Genomic DNA, 20823 nt, shown 5'->3' with positions numbered 1-20823 from the left:
TGCGAATGTGAACTAAGACGAAAACTATTAAAACATTTTTGTGAACTGAAATAAAATAAAATTAGATTAAAAACTAAAAGAAAATTATAAATGTAGCTTTGGGAGCTAACTGAAATAAGTTGAAATTAAAGCACTAAATGGAAATAAATAAGTAACTTAAAATCAGTTAAAACTGAAAAGAAAAAAGTAATATTTATATATATATATATATATATATATATATATATATATATATATATATATATATATATATATATATATATATATATATACATATATATATATATATGCCTTAAAGTGATAAAATGAAAACTTCTAATATAAATATAAAAGCAAATTCAAAATATTCATTAAAAACTATATAAATAATACTAAAATAACAATCAATTTAAACTGCTTTATTTGTAGCACTTTATCACAATGCAATAACAATATTTCTTGTCGTACATTCCTTGAAATCAAGCTGAAGTCAGTCAAGTATGAAGTGCATGCATTAGCCCTCTTTACTAGTCACTGCTCTGTGGCTCTTATACATACAGTATACAGTGCCATCATCACACATCAATGTACAAAGGAAGAAATAACCAGACAATCCTGTTTACAAATGTGCAAATTTGCCTAGATACACTCATGCGTTTTAAAGGGAGTGCTATATATATATATATATATATATATATATATATATATATATATATATATATATATATATATATATATATATATATATATATATATATATAGATAGATAGATAGATAGATAGATAGATTGTGTGGCAAGATCATCCACCACACCATTTGTTCAAGAGTTCATTTACACTTTTGAATTGTTATCTTTATGTTAATATGTTTAAACCCCAGCTAGAACCCTGTTCATTTAGGGGCTCATCTGTTTGTTCACTTTATTTAAAGTGCAGTCCTAAATTACAAAGCGCTAGTCCTCTTGAGCAATAGCTTGTGATGTGCCGTGCTCCTCAAACGGCCCCTGCAGATCCTCAACGGACTCAACATTATTTTGTGTGAGCTGAGATGTTTTCTGAGCATCAGTCCTGAGTTTCTCAAGGTCTCTGTTATCAGGGTATAAAAAGTGGATGCATGAGAGAATGAGAAATATGCAAAGACTATTTTAATGTGACCGTCATAATATATGAAGTTCATATAACAAAAAGTACGACTCAGATCTCTCTTACCTGAGAGGGATAAGGACAATCCCAGTGACGAGATTTAGCTGCTCCATTATCCAGACACGACTTGGAGAGTTCAGCTATATGAGGATGAAGCAAAGCCAAAGACGGCATTATTCATTCATTCAATCATTATTATACTATGCATCAACTAAGACACAAGAACAGCACTAACATTGAAAGGGGGGATATTGGTGTCTGAGCCAGTTTTGTAGATCCAGTTCATAGTTTTCTGTAGAATCACTGCTTGATGTGTCAGATGCTTTAGGTACTCTGAACTTTCTTGGGTCTTCTCATGTGCTTCTCCGACCTATTAAAACAGCATTTCTGAATATCTAGACTAGATTTTAGACTAGAACAAATCTGCTCTTCATTTTTGGGACTGTAATCATTCACCTGCTTCCTGTATATGCCATAACGCTCCTTTTCATGCGTCAGTGCAGCACGGAAATCTCCTTTACTTTCATGCACCTTTGCCAACAAGTGATGACTGCAAAGAGGGATAATAAATGTTCAGAATTTATTTTAGAGTGCTGTATGTGTTTGTGTTTCTGTTGACTCTTCACCTTTGTGCCAGTTTGAGAGATGAGGGTCCCTGATATTTGGAGGTCAGGACAAGGGCGTTCTCGAGGAACTTGAGGGAAAGGTCACAGGCCATCATACTATGAAGCACAAGACCTATCTTACTCTGTACAGGAGATGAATGCAAAATATGTTTCAGATAAAAGTGTTTTAATTTGGTTTTGTGTATTTAGTAATTAAATATAAAACATTTGCAGTTAGTTTGTTTATGAGTATTACTTATCAAGATTGTGGGAGACGCAAATACCATGGACATGTGAGATTAAAATTTATGTGAATGTATGAACTAAAGTATTACTGTTCAGTCATTTGGGGTCAGTAAGATTTTTACAAATGTTCTTGGAGGATGTCTTTTATGTTCACCAAGCCTGTATTTATTTGATAATAAACAAAAATATTGTGAAATATTATTACAATTTCAAATAACTGTTTTCTATTTGAATATATATTTAAAATGTAATTTATTCCTGTGATGCAAAGCTGAATATTCAGCATCTTTACTGCAGTCTTCAGTGTCACATGATTATTCAGAAATCATTTATTATTATTAACGACGAGAACAGTTATTTTTTCGGTACTGATAGATGAAAATAAAATTCAAAATTACAGCATTTATTTGTAACAGAAATATTTTGTTACATTATAAATGTCTTTACTGTCAATCCAATTTAATGTCTCATTAATAAATTTTTAAACTCATAATAAAATATATTTAAATAGAAAACCGTTATTTTAAATTGTTTTTAAGGCAAGATGAATTTAAATTTTTTAATTTAACAGCATTACAATAATTGTTATGACTGTATTTTTGATCAAATAAATGCAGCCTTGGTGAACAAAAGAGACTTCTTTTAAAAACATAAAAAAAAATACTTACATAAAACAATATAAATCTCTTAATATGTAAAACAAAACAAAACAAAACAAAACAAAACAAAACAAAACAAAACAAAACAAAACAAAACAAAGTAAAAATAAAATAAATAAAATAAAATAAAATAAAATAAAATAAAATAAAATAAAATAAAATAAAATAAAATAAAATAAAATAAAATAAACGGAGTACAGCACATCACATTGCGGGCCACTATTTGAAGTTCAATGCCCGTGTTATTTATTATTATTATCACGTTGCCATCATTACAACTCACATCCAGTAAAGCCATCTCAGGGTGGTCCTCTCCACACACCAGGAGCATCAGGTAGCGTGCGCGGTATAGTAATCGCAGAGCTGTCACTGGCTGGCCCACAGCAAAGCAATAAAGACCAAGGTGCTTCTACACAAAGTTAAAAAAACTAAAAATTTACCAATTACAAAATACACAACAAAATAACTATTCAATACTCAGAGCTGGGTAGATTACTTATGAGTTGTAATCAGTTACTGATTACAGATTACATGACAAAATTTGTAGTCAGTAATATAATCTCTTAAATTACACATTTTTGGTAACGTAATCTGATTACTTTTGGATTACATTTAGATTACATTTGTGCTAACCCTTGTTTGATATCACATATATTGAATTAGTCTAATCTTGTACTATTTTGACCTATACAAAGAAAAAATATATTCCACAAAATGTATTTAATTCACCAACAAGAGCCACAATAACTTATTTTTCAAGTGCAATGTATGGACATTTAATACTTACAAAATACTAACACTAATGTACCTTGCTGTTAGTGTTTGCTAGTAACACTGAATAAAACAAAATCACATCTAATGATTTTAAAGGATATTTACTTATAATTAAAAAAAATAAAAAAACAACAACACAAAAAAAAACAATAAAAAAAAAAAAAAAAACAACAACATCACTGCCAGGTCAAATATTGAATCTAATAAAACACTAGAAGTGTATATGAATGTATCAATGAAAAACATAAAAAATATAGCTCATTGCAAACTGAATTTTGAAAAAGACAATTCACACAGCAATGAAATTTCTATCCATTTCCTATCATCTATTTCATTTTAAGTGCATAGTAACAATGAGGAAAAGACAAACAATACTACAAAAATGAATATTAAAGAACATGAAATCACAACAATAACATTGCTAATATATCATATATATATATTATATATATATTTATATAAAAGACCATAACTAAGTTAAATATTTTATCTCAAAACACTTGAAATGCATAAGGTAGTAACAATGATATATATTAAAGAACATATTAAAGGCTATGTTCCCCCTCCATTTTCCATTATCTTGTTGTTGATTTCTTCTGAGTGCGATTCTGACACCCCTCCCCTTCTCCGCCGGAAAAACTCGAAGAATCACGAATGTATATATTCGGCAGGTTTAACAAAAAAAAATATGCATGTTAAAAAAAAAGGAAATTTAGGAGAATCAATGAATTGTGAACAACTTATTACCATTGTGTAAATAAAGTGTAATCATGTAATCCATAAAAAAGTAACTGTAGTCTGATTACGAGTATTTTAAAAAGTAGTTTACTCTAATTACAAGTACTTGAGTTTTGGAATCTGATTACGTAATCCAGATTACATGTAATCCGTTACTACCCAGCTCTGGTGATACTACAGTAAACCAGAGTTAAACTTATTTGAATAAACAAAGATGTTTACTCACGTATTCCTGTATAGTGTTGGGATGCTCAATTCCCAGAACTCTCTCACTGATCAGCACAGCCCTCTGCTGGTGACTGAGGGCCTGACAGCATGAAATTCAAAGTTTGTTTCAAAATGTCATTTTCAAATGATTTATTTTGGCTCATCTGTCATTTTGGAACATGTGATACCTCAGCGTAGTCTCCGAGGATGTAGTGTATGCGTCCCAGTAACCGCAGACATATGCAGACATCCTGATGGAGAGCTCCGTAGACGTTAGTGAAGAGACCCAGAGCCTGGCTTATTAACTCACAGCCCTCTTTCAGACAACCTAGTCATGTACAAATGAATTAAAAAAAAGAGTGAAAATTAGAGATTGTTTTATTGTTATTTTTGTTTTGATATGCACTACTGTTCAAAGGTTTGGGGTCTGTAAATGTTTTTATATTTTGAAACAAATAATTATTATCAAGGAAGCATTACATTGATCGAAAGTGACAGTAAGGACATTTACAATGTTACGAAAGATTTCTATTCCAAATAAATGGTGTACTTTTGATTTAAAAAAATTAAAATATTATCAGTTTCCACAGAAATAATAAGCAGCATAACTGATTCAACATAGATAATAAACAAGTTCAAACCTCGGAACGCTAGTGTATATTCATATACATGTATATCAACTGTCCTTGTGTTTTTTATTTTTATTCACTTGTAAACTAATTCAGCTAACTAAAATAATGTTTATTATTTGTATTATAATTAATAAATACTATTTTTAATTTTGTTGTTACTTTCTAATAATTGTTGCCACTTAAATAAAATAAAATAAAAACAAATAAAATAAAAACAAAACAAAACAAAACAAAACAAAACAAAAACAAATAAAATAAAATAAAAAAAAAAAAAAAAATAAAATAAAATAAAATAAAATAAAATAAAATAAAATAAAATAAAATATTTTAGGCTGATAAAGTTTGTCCACTAGATTATTCGTACACTCAGAGTTACTCTGAAAGCTCACCTTGCTGTACCCTAGACTGACCACAACGCAGGAGATAAAGCGCATCACTGGACCTAGGGCTGATGTGCTTTACTATGGGGAAAATGTTAAGGATGTCCTCTTCATTGAATAGAGTTTTGTGCTCAGAATCAAAGTGATATTCTCTTAAAAGAATCTGAAGAAGAGATGGAGATGAATTAGCAATCAGAGTTAAAGAGATGCACAGAGACTGCCAAAAAATGGCAGTTATTACAAACTGATATACCTGAATGCCAGTTTTGATGGCGATCTCTCTGAGCAGGGTGATCCTCTGCAGCCTGCATTTGTCCACTGCCTCCTCCACGCTTCCACTGCCAGAAAGAGATGAGATCCCACTCGTATCAAATCACAGCACAACATCTATTTGTGTGCAGAGAACAGGACACTCACCAGGGCAGGCTGTAATGGTAGTACTCCTGAGCCTCAGCTTTGATGGCCCCCCAAAGGTCAGTCGGAGTGAGGTTGGAGCAGGAGGTCACAGCGCTGCCCACAGATGCACGGCTCCGCCTTCTCCGACTCCTGCGTCTAGAAGCTAACTTGTCATTCTGCTGAATGACTCTGGCCTCAGCGAAGGAGCTCAGGACGCAGTTGAGGAAATGGCTGACGGAGGCGGACAAGGCAGATGGTTCTACAGCTTGGGCAGAGATAAAGGATTTTTGTCAAGGGTATCATAAAGTCCAACATTATATTAGTGATATCCCCACCAGAAGCGATTTCTGGACACTCACCAAAAGATACGTCTTAAACAGATGTTTTGCACATCTGGTGATCAGCTCACAGAGTGCAATTCTCTGAAAAAGGTTAAAAAAAAGTTACTTTTTCAGATTAAATGCAATTTTTTTTCTTTTGATCTTAATAGTTCTTCTCTTAAGAGTAAGATGAGTTAGTCTAGTGGTGCAATTTACATTAAAGGGTTACTCCACTCCAAAATGAAAATTTTGTCATTGATCACTTACCCTCATGTCGTCCCAAACCCGTAAAAGCTACATTCATCTTCGGAACACAATTTGAGATATTTTGGGAATACTTTTTGTAAGCAAAGAAAACAAGAATAACGACTTTATTCAAGCATACACAGCATACGGTGATAATGAGAGACACAGAGGAGACCGTTGACAAAGGAATTATTGAAAAAAGTCATCATTTTTGTTTTCTTCACTTACAAAAAGTGTTCCCGTCGCTTCATATAACCCAGATTGCACGTCTGATGGCAGATGCAGTATTCTGAATACGACTTTCATACCTTTTATGGACCTTGACACTGTTATTTACTTGGCAGTCTATGGGACAGTTTCAAGCCTCCAGGTTTTCATCCAAAATATCTTAAATTGTGTTTTGAAGACAAACAGAGCTTTTACGGGTTTGGAACGACATGGGGGTAAGTGATTAATGACAAAAATGTCATTTTAGGGTGGAGTATCCCTTTAAGATTAAATTGTTATAATATTTTTAATTCTTATAATTTATTATTATATTTAATAATAGCAGTATTATTTTAATTAAAATATGTATATATATATAATAAGTATGTATTTATTATATTATAGTATAATAAATATTAAACATATATAAATACTTAAAATAGTTTAAAAGACCCCATTTAAAAAAGTGAAATCATAATCAAGAACCCCTTTAAGTGCCCCTGAGATTTTAAAATAAATATTTTAATAATTAAATATCACATTTGCATGTTAACAGTTCTCTGACATTGGTTAATGGTCATATGGCATGCAGGAAAACATAAAATATTTCATTTTTTAGTAAGTGTTTTCATTTGATTGTTATTTTAAAATGATTTATTTTAATTTAACATGGTTTATGATTTAATTGATAGTTAGCTTTTCATTAAACTCACAACCCCAGTTTGGGAAATCTTGAAGTAATATAATGTTTAATATGCTTCATGTTGTTAATTGCAATGAATGGAATCAATTTTCTTGCTCTTTTTTACATCATTATGGCACAACATTATCAAAAGTAATCAAAAGTAGTCAAAAAGTTTACATGACCTAAAATGTGTAATGTAGTGGATTACATTACTGACAACAATTTTTGTCATGTAATTTGGAATCAGTAACGGATTACAATTTGTAAGCAATCTACCCAGCTTTGTATATATATATATATAAGTGAAATAAAAAATAAAATAGAAAATATAAATATATATATATATATACACATATATATATAGTTGAATATTGTTAGCTGTTTGATGAAAAGCTTTTTGAACTGATTGAATGCATGAGTGAAATACACACTCACATAGACATGATCAAGTCTTTCCTTCTGGGGTATCTTCTCAATATACTCCAGCACAGTTCCCAGGTATCGGATGTTGATGCCGTGCTGATGGAGAGCCTCTGTTAGTGTGACACCATCTAAAGGCATTGATGTGTGGTCAAGGCAACTCTTCGTCTACAGAGACACGTAGTTAAAGATGAGATTCCTCTCATTCCTCCCCAGGGTTACACAAGGACAGACATCAGGGATAATCTGTGTAATCAGTTCAATTATTATAAAAAAGCAACTTACAAATGCAGCGATTTGATTGGAAATTAGAAACACTGCCGCATCCTTTAACTGCTGTTTCTGTTTCTGGATATCTTCAGTACTTTCCTTGGGAAAACGTACACCTGTTAAATGAATGAATATATTAGTAATGTTCATATTTAGACATACACATATTTCTAATATTGTATGCTGGTCCAAAAAGCTAACAGCACACCTGCACAAAAGACGTTAGGGTTGAAATGTATGTGGAAAGTATCCCCGAGGGAGGAGAAGACATGCTTTATTGAAGACCCCTGCTGGATGTTATTCACTGGCACATTTTTTAGGGAATGGTGCTCTGCGTCCTGGTCTTGGAGTGTGACAGTAGTTGAGGGAAGCTGAGGCGTAGTAATTGGATCACATTTTATCGCAGATGTGCCAACGGCTTTGGTGATTTCTCTGTCATGCTCAGTACTTTTGGAGACAGTCTCCATGAATATCTGGTATTATGACATAGACATACATATAAAAATACTGTTTAGTTCAGAAACTCACATCAGGTTAATATCTGCACCATGATATAGAGGTTTTTTTTTTCATTCTATGCATTTGATTTATTTTTAAATGATTTGTGTGCTATTTACAATGAATTATAATAAAAGCACTGAAATATTTCTATAAATGTAGTACCATTAGAATAATTGTGTGAGTGATTCTCACAAAACCTGTTACAAATCATATTTAACTACAAAATGAAAAGAAAAACATTACTGCAATAAAGTAATTTTTTACTGTATTACAGCTAAAACAATGCAAAATATAATTTCTTTTGTATTAAATAATATATATATTATTATATATATATATATAATATATATATTATTATATCTGAGTGTATATATATATATATTTTTTTTTTAATTACTATTAAAATAATATTTAATACTGTACAATCTGACTATGATGTCTAAATCATTTACAATTAAATGCTATATATAACAGTGCTGTCAAACAATTAATCGTAATTAATCGCATCCAAAATAAAAGTTTTTGTTTGCATAATATATGTGTGTGTGTTCTGTGTATATTTATTACGTATATATAAATACACACACATACAGTATGTATTTTGAAAATATTTACATGTATTTACATGTCTATATTTATATTCATATAATATTTTTATTATAAATAAATATATTTAATATATAAACATAATTGTTTTTTCTGAAATATATACATGCATGTGTATTTATATATACATAATAAATATACACAGTACACATACATGTATTATGTAAATAATGATTAAATGTTATATCGTGATAAATTCTACATAGAAGTTCATTCAATGTGCATATATATATATATATACACAGGGGTAAAATAAGTTTTGAACACATGACCATTTTTCTCAGTAAATATTTTTCTAAAGGTGCTGTTGACCTGAAATTTGCACCAGATGTCGGTAACAACCCAAGTAATCCATGCATACAAAGAAAACAAAAAAAATAATTTCAGAAATTAAGTTATGATTAATAAAATGGAATGACAGGGGAAAAGTATTGAACTACTGAAATGTATTTAATACTTTGTACAAAAGCCTTTGTTGGTAATGACAGCTTCAAGACGCCTCCTGTAGGAGAAACTAGACCCGCATGCATTGCTCAGGTGTGATTTTGGACCATTCTTCCACATAGTCTTCAAATCTTGAAGGTTATGTGGGCCTCTTCTATGAACTCTGATCTTTAGTTCAGATTTTCTATGGGATTCAAGTCAGGTGGTTGGCTTGATCATTCTAGCAGCTTTATTTTCTTTCTCTGAAACCAGTTGAGAGTCTCCTTGGCTTTTGGAAAAAGGTGGAGGTGTTTGGGATCACTGTCTTGCTGAAATGTCCACCCTTGTTTCATTTTCATCATCCTGGTACTGTAGATGTTGGGACTGAACCAGCTAATATTAATTTCCACTGACTAGGGGCAGGATTGCTTTCTAATTACTGATAGATTTCAGCTGGTGTCTTGGCTCTCCATGCCTTTTTGCATCTCCCTTTCTTCATGTGTTCAGTACTTTTTCCCTGTGTCATTCCATTTTAATACACATTTAATTAATTTCTGAACTTATTTGTTTTGTATTCTTTGTATGTATGGATTACTTGAGTTGTTATTGACATTTGGTGAATATTTCATGTCAACAGCGCCTTTAGAAATATATTTCCTGAGAAAAATGGTGACACGTTCAATACTTATTTTACCCACTGTATATGTATATATAATATTAAAATAGGCTTCATTTTCTGTATGTAAATGTTTTGTTTGTTTTATTTTTGATTTTGATTTTAGGGTAAAATATGACATGTTTTATGAGATTCACACATATAATGATCATAAGACTGAATAGAATTACCTGTGCTCCACAAAGGCATCAATGAGTTCTTGTCTCAGGCAGACCAGGCGATGAGGATGTAACTTTGGAAAGCCTAGCTGTTGACACACAGGATTTAAATCCTCTCCTTCTACAGGAAGAAAGTTGAGGTCGGGCGGGAAGGTAAAAAGTAGATCCAGGATGTAGCGCCGTCCATCATTACCCACAATACCCTTGTGCTCCACCGAGGAACACAACTCAACTGCTGTATCATCTTTGTTTAGCACTAGGTGGCGCTGCACTCTCAGCTTCTTACTGGGTTTGTCAAGCAGCTCTAGATACCTTCACAGAGTATGAAATATTGTGGTTACATATACATATTAATTCTTTAATTGTAACACATTGTTAAAATAAAAATGATCCTTCTACCTGTCATCAGACACAACAGTCTTGCCAAAGTCAATGGAGCCATAGACGACACTCTGTTCTTGGTCACGCTCAAGAATTCCCGGCACGATAGTTTGGGCAGTGACGCGGTAGCCACGGTAATCGATCACTACAGTGCCAATCAGGAAGAGGCCTTCCTGATCCACTGCCCAATAAGCTCTCACACCATTTAGGTCAAGAACAGGGGCGGCGTGGGCCGCAGCCTCACCTCCAAGATCTCTGTACTGGTCCCGCACATCGAAGCCTAAACTGAAGACAATGTTGCTCCAGATGAACATTTGTTGTCGTGGTTCTTCACTAGGGTTGATAGGCATGACGTTACCATCTACCACTGCCATGGCTCCTCGAGTGGCAGTACTCACAAAATCACTGTTAGCCTAAAAAGTCAGTAAAATATGGTCATTATTGGTCTAGTTTTTAGATACAGCCTAACCAGACGTCAAGTACAGACAATACAGTTTAAGTTTTTCAGAAGCCAGATTTGTTTTTTGGCAGAACACTCTTAACTTCATTACAAGTGTTTGTTCCTAGGTCCATGAGCTGGGACTCGAACTCGGGACACCTGAAGCGCAACAGCGCAATAGCCACAAGGCTTTCGGCGCCAATGTAATTTAACATTTTAAGACTAACAACACTGGGTTCTGGGTTTTTGGGTTCTGCTGTGTTGGTTAGTTTTCTAAGTGGCTGTTAATACCTGGTTTTCAATGATTCAATCACAAGTGGACAACGTTAAATACAGGTGTAAACAGGGTCTAAAACGTTTCCAGCTTGTCCACTTTGAACCACTTCCAGAAGTAGTAAAAATGCATTCAAGAGGACTGCTTTAATAGTTTAGACGCTCATTTAGTCGAATACACTCGAACAGCCACAAATGACCTAACACATGAGCGCCATAGGACATATTTTGAGAAACTACACCAAAACAATTTATCTAAACTTTGTTATGTTGAGCCAGAACGCACAGATTATGCTTGAAATCACTGCTACTATTTGTATTCTTTATATTCACTTCTTTTTCCTTTCATTCAATAGCACCGCCACAATCGCTACTTGATGAAATAACAGGGGAGGGTCTAGATGAAATCCAAGTGGTCACATGAGATACTTTTATGATTTATGTTAAGACCAGATGTAAATGGCAATGCGTCTCAGCTATGCATCTTAACACGATGTATAAACAAGGCCTAAAAACTAGAAAACATAAATTACTTTTGTAACTGTAAAACCAATTTGTGTAACTTCTAAAATCTTTTTTGTTTTAAATTAAACACTAGGGTGACCGTTATTTAGGGTAAATGTTTTTTTTTTTTTTTTAGAAATGTTAAACTCTCACTCCCTCATTTTTTTCTCCACTAGAAGTTAGTGATGTATGCAAAATTCCATCCAGATAATTTGTCAGTTAAGGTGTGCTCAACACAGGCATCTTTTTATCAACAGGTACTTCAAGAGCTGATGTCAGTGATGAGGGGCAGTTGTGGCTTAAAGGGATAGTCCACCCCAAAATGAAAATATTGTCATTGATCACTTACCCCCATGTCGTTCCAAACCCGTAAAAGCTCCGTTCATCTTCGGAACACAATTTGAGATATTTTGGATGAAAACCTGGAGGCTTGAGACTGTCCCATAGACTGACAAGTAAATAACAGTGTCAAGGTCCATAAAAGGTATGAAAGTCGTTGTCAGAATACTCCATCCACCACAAGGATGCGCGTGATTTTATTTCAAATCAAAGCTAAATACACGTAGAAACAGCGCATCCTTGTGGCGTGGATGACACAGAAGAGCATACACAGAGAGACAGAGGAGAGACAGAGGAGACTGTTGACAAAGGAATTGTTGAATAAAGTCATTATTTTTGTTTTCTTCGCTTACAAAAAGGTTTCCCGTCGCTTCATATAACCCAGATTGCACGTCTGATGGCAGATGGAGTATTCTGACGTCGACTTTCATGCCTCTTATGGACCTTGACACTGTTATTTACTTGTCAGTCTATGGGACAGTCTCAAACCTCCAGGTTTTCATCCAAAATATCTGAAATTGTGTTCCGAAGACGAATGGAGCTTTTACGGGTTTGGAACGACATGGGGGTAAGTGAATAATGACAAAATTTAAATTTTGGGGTGGACTATCCCTTTAAAGGTTAGAGAGTCAGACTTGCAACCTGAAGGTCATGGGTTTGAGTCTCAGTACCAGCAGGGATTGTAGATGGGGGAAGTGAAAGACCAGTGCTGTCTTCCACCTTCAATAACACGACTGAGGTGCCCTTGAGCAAGGCACTGAACCCCCAGCTGCTCCAGCTGGTGCTGGAGCAAATGGCTGCCCACATCTCCAGGTGTGTGTGAGCTGTGTTTACTACTCACTCCTGTATGTGTGCACTTTGATGGGTTAAATGCAGAGCACGAATTCTGAGTATGGGTTACTAAACTTGGCAACATGTCACAACAATGGCAGAACACTCTTAACTTCATTACGAGTGTTCGTTTCTACAGTAGGTCCAAAGCTGGGACTCGAACTAGGGACACCTGAAGCGCAATTGCCACAAGGCTATCAGCGCCAATGTTATTTAACATTTTAAGACTAACAACACTGTTCTCTGTTCTCGTTTTTAAAATAATTCACAGTTTACTGATGGTTTTGTATAATTATTAATTATGTGCTGTTATTGTCAATAAGACTATATTAAGAATTTCAGCTTTGTTGAGCACACCCTAAACATAGTCCAATCTCAGCAAAATTTGGTTTGTTTCCATTTCTCATGAACTCTTTCCCCGCCAGCATTTTTGAAAAAATTTGCCAGCCACCACCAGTGAATTTGATGATTTTCACTAAAATTTGATGGCCTCCGGTATATTTTTCTGTATGAATATTTGAATATGCAATACAGCAAAATAAAGATTAGAGTCTCTACTTTTAAACAACAGTTTTATTCTAGCTTAAAGCATCCTTTTTTTATCAACACTTGAATATAAGTAGGTTTCATAAAAACATTTTGTTTTGAGCAAAAAGGTGAGAAAATCAAATTTTTAACCAAATCTATGCGAAAACCTGGCAACCCTTCATCACCTACAGTACGATGAGTGAGAAAAAGTCAGTAGTTGAAACTCAGCTGTCAAGGGTATTTTATTCACTTAAACATCGGGTGAAGTGATTATTTTCTCTTTAATACAGATGATGGCAATGTATTTTTCGATGAGTCCGCTATTTTAGCAATAATCACGTTACCTGCTTGATGGATAGTAATTTCTACAACGGACACGAGTGCTACCACAACAGCATGAAGTTGTCTAATTTGCCACGGTCTCCCTGCTACAATAAAAGTAGTGAGGCTTTCCTCTTTGTATACTTATCCTTACAAGTACAATTTAACTGTATTATTTGTGTCCCCTTCAAAAATTGCTATTGAGAAATTTTATGTTTGTTGTCCCCCCCACTGTAAGACGAAATTTACGTCCCTAATCATAGGTGATAAAGATACCTTAAAAACAGCTCGGTCCCTCATCAGACGATCAGTCACGGTTTTCCTTGGAAGCTCTCTTGTGGTCTGAAGTTCTTCATTCCAGTCCCGGGCCTTTGTTCAACACAGAGGAATTGATTAAAATCTATTCATGTAACTGGCTCGTGTGCTGACTTTCAACATGTTTACCAGAGCAGGTACGTGTTCTTCATAACCCAGGCAGAAGGAGCTGACATCCTCTGCTCGAACACAGTCCATTGTATGGTCAAGTGCTGGAGCAGTCCAGCTGAACACCTGGAAAGGTGTAGCAATCCTTTCAAAAGGGTGTGTGGATCCTCTAAAATAAGAGAGAAGTTAGAGTTCAATAATTTTTTAAGTAAATTTTGTACAACTATAATTTTATGCAGACCAGTACATATTTTGCAGGTCAGCAAGACTTAAACATAAACTCCTTGTGAGAACTGGCATACCTCCTTTTCAGCAAGGCACTGAAGTTCTTCTTAAAAACTGGACTGATATGACTCAGGAGATCCAGCAGTGCGTGACTGAGGACACTAGGATTGGCTGGTTTTGGGTTAAAGCTGTAAGTTGTAGACCTAAGTGAACCAGATTTTTAAAATAAAATTCTATTTGCCTTTTTGAGGGAAAGGACAATTTAGAAGACAACTGTACTCGTTAACTCACTGATTTACGTAGAACCCACGACTTGATGCCGTTATGCTGAAGTGTCTGTCTTCCATGGTGACCACATTAAGATACATGAGGTCTCCGTGCATCTTTCTGTTTCCAGGAGGGGGATTCCAGCTACTCATGGTCAGAACCTTCAAGCACCCTGAGGACTGTTTAAAAGATGAACATATTATCATCCTTAACCCAGAAATAATGACCATCTAGCACAACTTTACTGCCATTACTGTCACAGATCATTTAATTCTTACCTTCCCAGAATTTGTATGAGGTAGTAGGGGAACCAGCAGACGCTCCTTAGAACCTGGAAGGATGTGATCTGGAGGGCTGCAGCTCATCTGCTTTAACCCGTCACCTCTTCGCTTAGGTTTGCTGTCCTCTGGGAATTAAATGAAATAAAAATTTTATCAAGCCACCATACTTGTATTGCATACAGACTTGCAATGTGGATGTGTTTGCGTAATATGAGTGTAATTTTTTATATACATCATCAAATATTACCCCAACTCAGGTTATTCCATTACAGGTCTGCTATATAGATCTACGTATATAGACAGGTATCTTACCTTCCTGACATTCTTCTGTGACACAGCTGAGAAAGGACGGTGAGCTGCCCTCCACTCCATTATAGCCATCAGTAAGGTCCAGGCTCTTTAAAAGGTCTCTGATGTGACGTAAATGGATACGCACTTCTCGAAAATTGTATGGCTCTGTCATAAATAAAGGGGGAGCAAGAACAGAAATTTGAGGCAGTTAATGGTGCTAATTGTATGTATGCCTAAAATTTAAAATTCAACCATTTTACTTTTAGGTGAAGTTTCCAGTTATAGCTTACTTGGTCAACTATGATGATGTGAATTTGATTTAGGGCCAAACTGTTAAGTTTGCACCAACACAAACTCTCCTTCGGCATTAAAAAACTATTTTCAGAATTGACTGATGGAAAGGTTTGGACAGATATTTTTGTTGCTGACCTTAGTATATGTATGCATTTGTAGGAATTTCCCTTTCACACATAAAATTTGTGGGTGGAGAGTATTTAAAGATAGTACATCCAAAAATGAAAATTCTGACTTCATTTATTCACTCACCACTTGCTGCAATTGCTTTCTTCTGTTGAACACAAAAGAGGATATCTTGAAGAATGTTGGTAACCAAACAGTTGACGGTAGCCATTGAATTCAGAAGTCTATGGCTACCGTCAACTGTTTTACTAAAGTTTGCACTAGTAAATTTACTGGTATTTGCGGCATTATTTAAAGGGATAGTTCACAAAAAAATTTATTTACATTTACATTTACATTTAGTCATTTAGCAGACGCTTTAATCCAAAGCGACTTACAAATGAGGACAATGGAAGCAATCAAAAACAACAAAAAGAGCAATGATATATAAGTGCTATAACAAGTCTTAGTTAGCCTAAACACAGTATACGTTTAGCAAGGGCTTTTAAATAATATAATATAATAAATAAAAAAGAAAACAGATAGAATAGAAAAAGAATAGAGCAAGCTAGTGTTAGAGGTCTTTTTATAATTGTATAATAAATGAAAAGAAAATAGATAGAATACAAAAAGATTAGAAAGTTAGTTAGATTATTATTATTTTTTTAAATAGAATTAGAATAGTGAGTGAAAAAGTTAGAGGGTCAAATAAAGATGGAAGAGATGTGTTTTAATGTTTTAATTTATGTCATTAATTACTCACCCTCATGTCTTTCCAAACCTGTAACACCTTTGTTCATCTTCAGAACACAAATTAAGATACTTTTGATGAAATCCGAGAGCTTTCTGACCCTCAACAGACAGCAAGGGTCCTACCATGATCAACGCACAGAAAGGTAGTAAGGACATCCATAAAATAGTCCATGTGACATCAGTCGTCCAACCATAATTTTATGAAGCTACAGAATACTTTTTGTGTGCAAAGAAAACAAAAATAATGTCAGAGAGCTCTCGGATTTTATCAAAAATATCTAAATTTGTGTTCCGAAGATGAACCAATTTCTTATGGGTTTGGAACGGCATGAGGGTGAGTAATTAATGGCAGAATTTGCCTTTAACACCACCAAAAAAAAAATGTCTTAACTCATTTTACGTTTGACATAACCATTACCAGTTGCTTATTTGTGCTGCTCTTGGTAAATTGCATTGGTCGTTATGAAAATTTGCACTGTTTAGTAAATTTGGCCCTTAATCGGGTACATTTTACAGCCTTACCCTCCACTACCCTCAGAATGGAGCCCTCCTGAAGACCTGGTATAGATCTAAGGTGGGCAAAGTTGTCAAGAGTTATTCCATTGAGTTGCAGGGAGAAGCAGGTACGACGACAGGTCTCTTCCCGGTCCATCAACACTTGCTTAATTTCCTGCACCATCGCTAAAGGTGACACCTTGAGCCCAATATAAACAGACAGATAGATAGATAGATAGATAGATAGATAGATAGATAGATAGATAAATATCAGCTATATTTATATCTACACATACAGCAGAAAGCAGCTTCGTTTGAATTCCTGTAAGTGACAAGCCTTTACCTGGAAGTCAGTGGGTTCTGTTCCAGGAGCCTGGATCTTCACTGTGAACCCTGTATCCTCAGATACGTCCATGTCCGGAACAGCAGGAAGCTCTTGTTTTTTGCTGTCGCCCTCAACTTGTTCTGTCAAGTTGTCTGCTGGGGTGTCTGGCACATGGCCACTGGACATGGTGTCAGGGCTGGGTGCTTATTTTGGAAAACAGAAGAATACAAATCACAAGTAGATTACAAAAGAGTTACGAAAGGTTTGGGATGAACTAAGGCCTACCTTGAAACATTCTCAAATTTTTACCAGCACTACAATACAAATATCTAAAAGACCTGTTATACATTTGTTTAGATTTTATTTATTTATAATTATTGTTTAGTCACTAATTATTTTCCTGTTATGGCTGACCACTAATAAAATTCTATGCCATTAGTTTCTAAAAACAACAACAACAACTACAAAATAATTAAAATATTAAACACTAAAATTAACTGTTTTAAATGCTGGCATAACAACTCAAGAAACTACAGAGCTACAGAAACTACAAGAAACATATTGTACAGAATGAAAACTGTATATTTATTAGGGGATTTGCTAACGATTACATTGTTATTCAATTAATATTAATACTCAATTAATTACAAATGTTATTAAAGATTAACCTTAAGTAAGCATTAAAGATATCTTCATGTAAAAATAGGGAAAATGGGCATGCACAATAAAATATCCAATATTTCCAATACTGATCATTTAAAAAAAAGTTATATTGCTATATACTGTGCACCCCTAGACAGAATACACACCTGAAATGTTTGGAGTGGCCAGGAACAGTTTATCAACCACAAAAAGTGTGAAGCGTTCAGTCTGATCCTTTCTTTGTTCTACCTGTGTCACAGTGAGGGTTGTCTGCTCAGAATCCCGCAGTGATAACCCTGTGCTCTGCTTTAGCGCTTCCAGGTCCCACTGCATCTGTTCTACTTCCTTCTTTTTCCACATCAAATCCTGGTCCATCTGTGACAGGCTTTGCTCAATCTCCCCTAACTCTTGCTCCATCAGCCCAGAGCTCATGTCTGTAATGTCTTGTTGTTCTACATGAGATATTTTCTTCTCCATACAAAGAAGAAGCTCTGCAGTTGTAGTAGCATTCTCATTAGCATGCCTTCTCTTTATAATTTCCATCTCTAGTGTCTCATACGTCTGTGCATTTTGCTCTGGGTCTGGTCTTTGAGAGTCTTCAAAGTCATCTGGTTGTGCTATGGGTTCCAAAGTTTGTGCTTCCCTTTGCGTCTTCTGAAGCAAAGGACATTCACTTGTAATGCCATAGGCAGGTTGCATCTTCGTCGCATCAAGAGGTGTTTGTGCTGCACTGTTTGGTTCATTCGGTAGTTTCTTGTCCTGTTTCTTTTCGGTGTGTATTACATTTACTCTCAATTGCTCCTTAGGTTCTTCACGTTCAGTGAGCTGCTCTGTTTGAGTCCAACCATCTTCTCTCTGACTGACGTCAGTGTCACTTTGTGAGGCATCCAGCGAAGATGCAGCAAGCACAGGAATGTTAACATGACCAGAAAAAGAATTTTGACTTACCGTAATATCTGCAAATACTCCCATCCCATGAGATTTACAAGTGTCTGCTTCTGGTCCATGAGTGCATATTCGGTTTTGAGCAGCAGGTGTCTTGTACAGGGACGACAGAAGGGGCCATTCATCCTCTGTGGAGCATAATTGATTTATGCCTGTAATGTTTGTGCTTGGCGGCCCCACCAGCTCTCTATTTCTCTCTCCTCCATTTCGTAGATTGCTTTCGTAAACTCCTTCGTCCCTTCTGACATCTTGTGCTTCCCTCCTCGTTGCCAACAAGAGCTCCAAAGGCTGAATTGAGTCCCCTCTGACCCGAAGGTTGCTGCTAAGTATGATATCTGGGAACAGGAGATGATCTTGGTCCAGAACAGGAGAGGCCAGTAGGTCAGCTGAGCTTCTTGAAGGAGAAAGACTTTCTATATCACTATTCTCTTGGGATAGCAGCAGAGACTGTTCCTCGGTTTGGTTCCCAACTCCCTTGGCATTAACGAACTCGGAAACCTTACGGCAACAGTAAAGTATGTTCCCCATATTGTCCGTTGTTTACACAAGAGCAAAAGAACTGTAATTTTGCAGCCCAAGAAACTGTGAGTCAGCTAATAAGAGCTCATTTGGTTTTAAAATGACCTTGGCTGCTAGAAAAACCTTGCTTTGTTGGTAAATCTTTAAGACAAGCCTGACAGACAGTTGACATACCCAATTACCAAGTCACGCATCTGGCAACTCTGCAATAGCTTAAGCATGTTCTAGACAGCAAATACAGTAAAGACATTGATTTTTTTTTGTTTTTGCATGCCGGAAATTACTGAAAGGATCATTTATGCATAGATGAATTGAGTGACTGGGTGAAAAAAGTTAACAGCAGAAGATCAGAAACATTGCATAGTTTAAACTAAAATGGCTTATTTAAAAATACACATTTTTTATACTATGCAATTGAAACTTATGGATTAATAAGTAATATTAAACATGCAAGCATCTTCTCACAGTTATATTGCTTCATAAATGTGCCCGCTGTCCATCTGCCCCATAAATCTCTATAGAATCACAGGTAAGCAGAATAGCTTGTCCCAAGCAGAGCTGTCCCTCTCTCCATAAAACGCAGCACAATTCTATAGTGTCTTTTCCTCTGCCCTTCATCCAGTGTCTCACACATTTTCTATTCGCGGAGGGAGGCGTCGAGGTGGAGTTCCCCGCATCCCATTCCTCTTCCAGAGAAATCGAATCTCATTTCTTCAGTTTCACTGAGCAAAAAAGCACATGACATGCCTTCTTAAATCCATGCCAGATCACAGATTCGTTCAGGAGTCTTCTACATGATCTGCGCGCTTCTAGAGTGCATTGCTCGGTGATGCACCTCTCTGCTGTCCGCTGGCTCGAGCGGTCGCTATGACATAGTGCTGCAGCACCGGCGGAATGTGGAGGACCTGTTTGGAAAAGCTACAATAGTCGGAGAAGTGGAAGGAGCAGAGAACCGTAAGAATACTAAACGAGCAGAAGTAGTACGCACTATTTTTGTTGTGAGCTTATCGCTCTTCTCCTTGTTTTCTTCTCCCAGAAGCTCACCTTTACTCGCTGCGCATGCGCGTATGCTACTAACGGTCGCTAAACTGTCCTTTTCGAAAAAAAAAATACCAAACTACTAAAAACGGCCGTTTATTATAGATATCTTATGGAATTATTAATATGTTTTAATTTTATAGGAACCAAAATAATGTTGTATATAGGTATTAACATATAAATTCCAAAGAACGAAAAAGTATATTTTATCTTAATACGCTCGAGGTCGTAAAGCTTGTTCGTTAAGTGACTGATATTGCAGTATTTTTAATTATACACAAGAAATATAGTTGAACTGTGCTTTAATGTCTATTAAAAACTTACAAAATAGAGA

The 20823-nt window shown here is 35.3% G+C and overlaps 1 protein-coding gene across 1 annotated transcript; it reads right to left on the bottom strand.

Annotated features, from left to right (window-relative positions):
• Positions 1 to 765: 765 nt before the first annotated feature.
• LOC109045377 (clustered mitochondria protein homolog) lies at positions 766 to 20413 on the bottom strand. The gene is made up of 26 exons (XM_042747941.1): positions 18155 to 20413; positions 17364 to 17548; positions 17048 to 17219; positions 15395 to 15538; positions 15080 to 15207; positions 14826 to 14980; positions 14612 to 14737; positions 14331 to 14478; positions 14163 to 14255; positions 10670 to 11064; positions 10283 to 10582; positions 8115 to 8386; positions 7922 to 8022; positions 7652 to 7804; positions 6118 to 6180; positions 5780 to 6024; positions 5616 to 5700; positions 5372 to 5525; positions 4539 to 4678; positions 4370 to 4450; positions 2915 to 3040; positions 1748 to 1869; positions 1578 to 1671; positions 1357 to 1491; positions 1188 to 1261; positions 766 to 1070 (listed from the first exon to the last, which is right to left on the bottom strand). Exons 1-26 carry the CDS (start codon positions 19458 to 19460, stop codon positions 932 to 934), a joined length of 5136 nt encoding a protein of 1711 aa, XP_042603875.1. The 5' UTR covers positions 19461 to 20413; the 3' UTR covers positions 766 to 931.
• Between the last annotated feature and the right edge of the window lie 410 nt (positions 20414 to 20823).

The sequence above is a fragment of the Cyprinus carpio genome, chromosome B21 (assembly GCF_018340385.1).
Source record: "Cyprinus carpio isolate SPL01 chromosome B21, ASM1834038v1, whole genome shotgun sequence".
NCBI lineage: Eukaryota > Metazoa > Chordata > Actinopteri > Cypriniformes > Cyprinidae > Cyprinus > Cyprinus carpio.
This window is presented reverse-complemented; position numbering and strand designations above follow the sequence as displayed.

Excerpts from the sequence above, each read along its gene's own strand:
- LOC109045377 (XM_042747941.1), bottom strand. The coding sequence starts at position 19,460 with ATGGGGAACATACTTTACTGTTGCCGTAAGGTTTCCGAGTTCGTTAAT. Across the intron at positions 1,870-2,914 it reads CTGAGATGGCTTTACTGGAT|AGTAAGATAGGTCTTGTGCT; the intron begins GTGAGTTGTAAT and ends TCTCCTGTACAG. Across the intron at positions 1,672-1,747 it reads TCTCTCAAACTGGCACAAAG|TCATCACTTGTTGGCAAAGG; the intron begins GTGAAGAGTCAA and ends CCCTCTTTGCAG.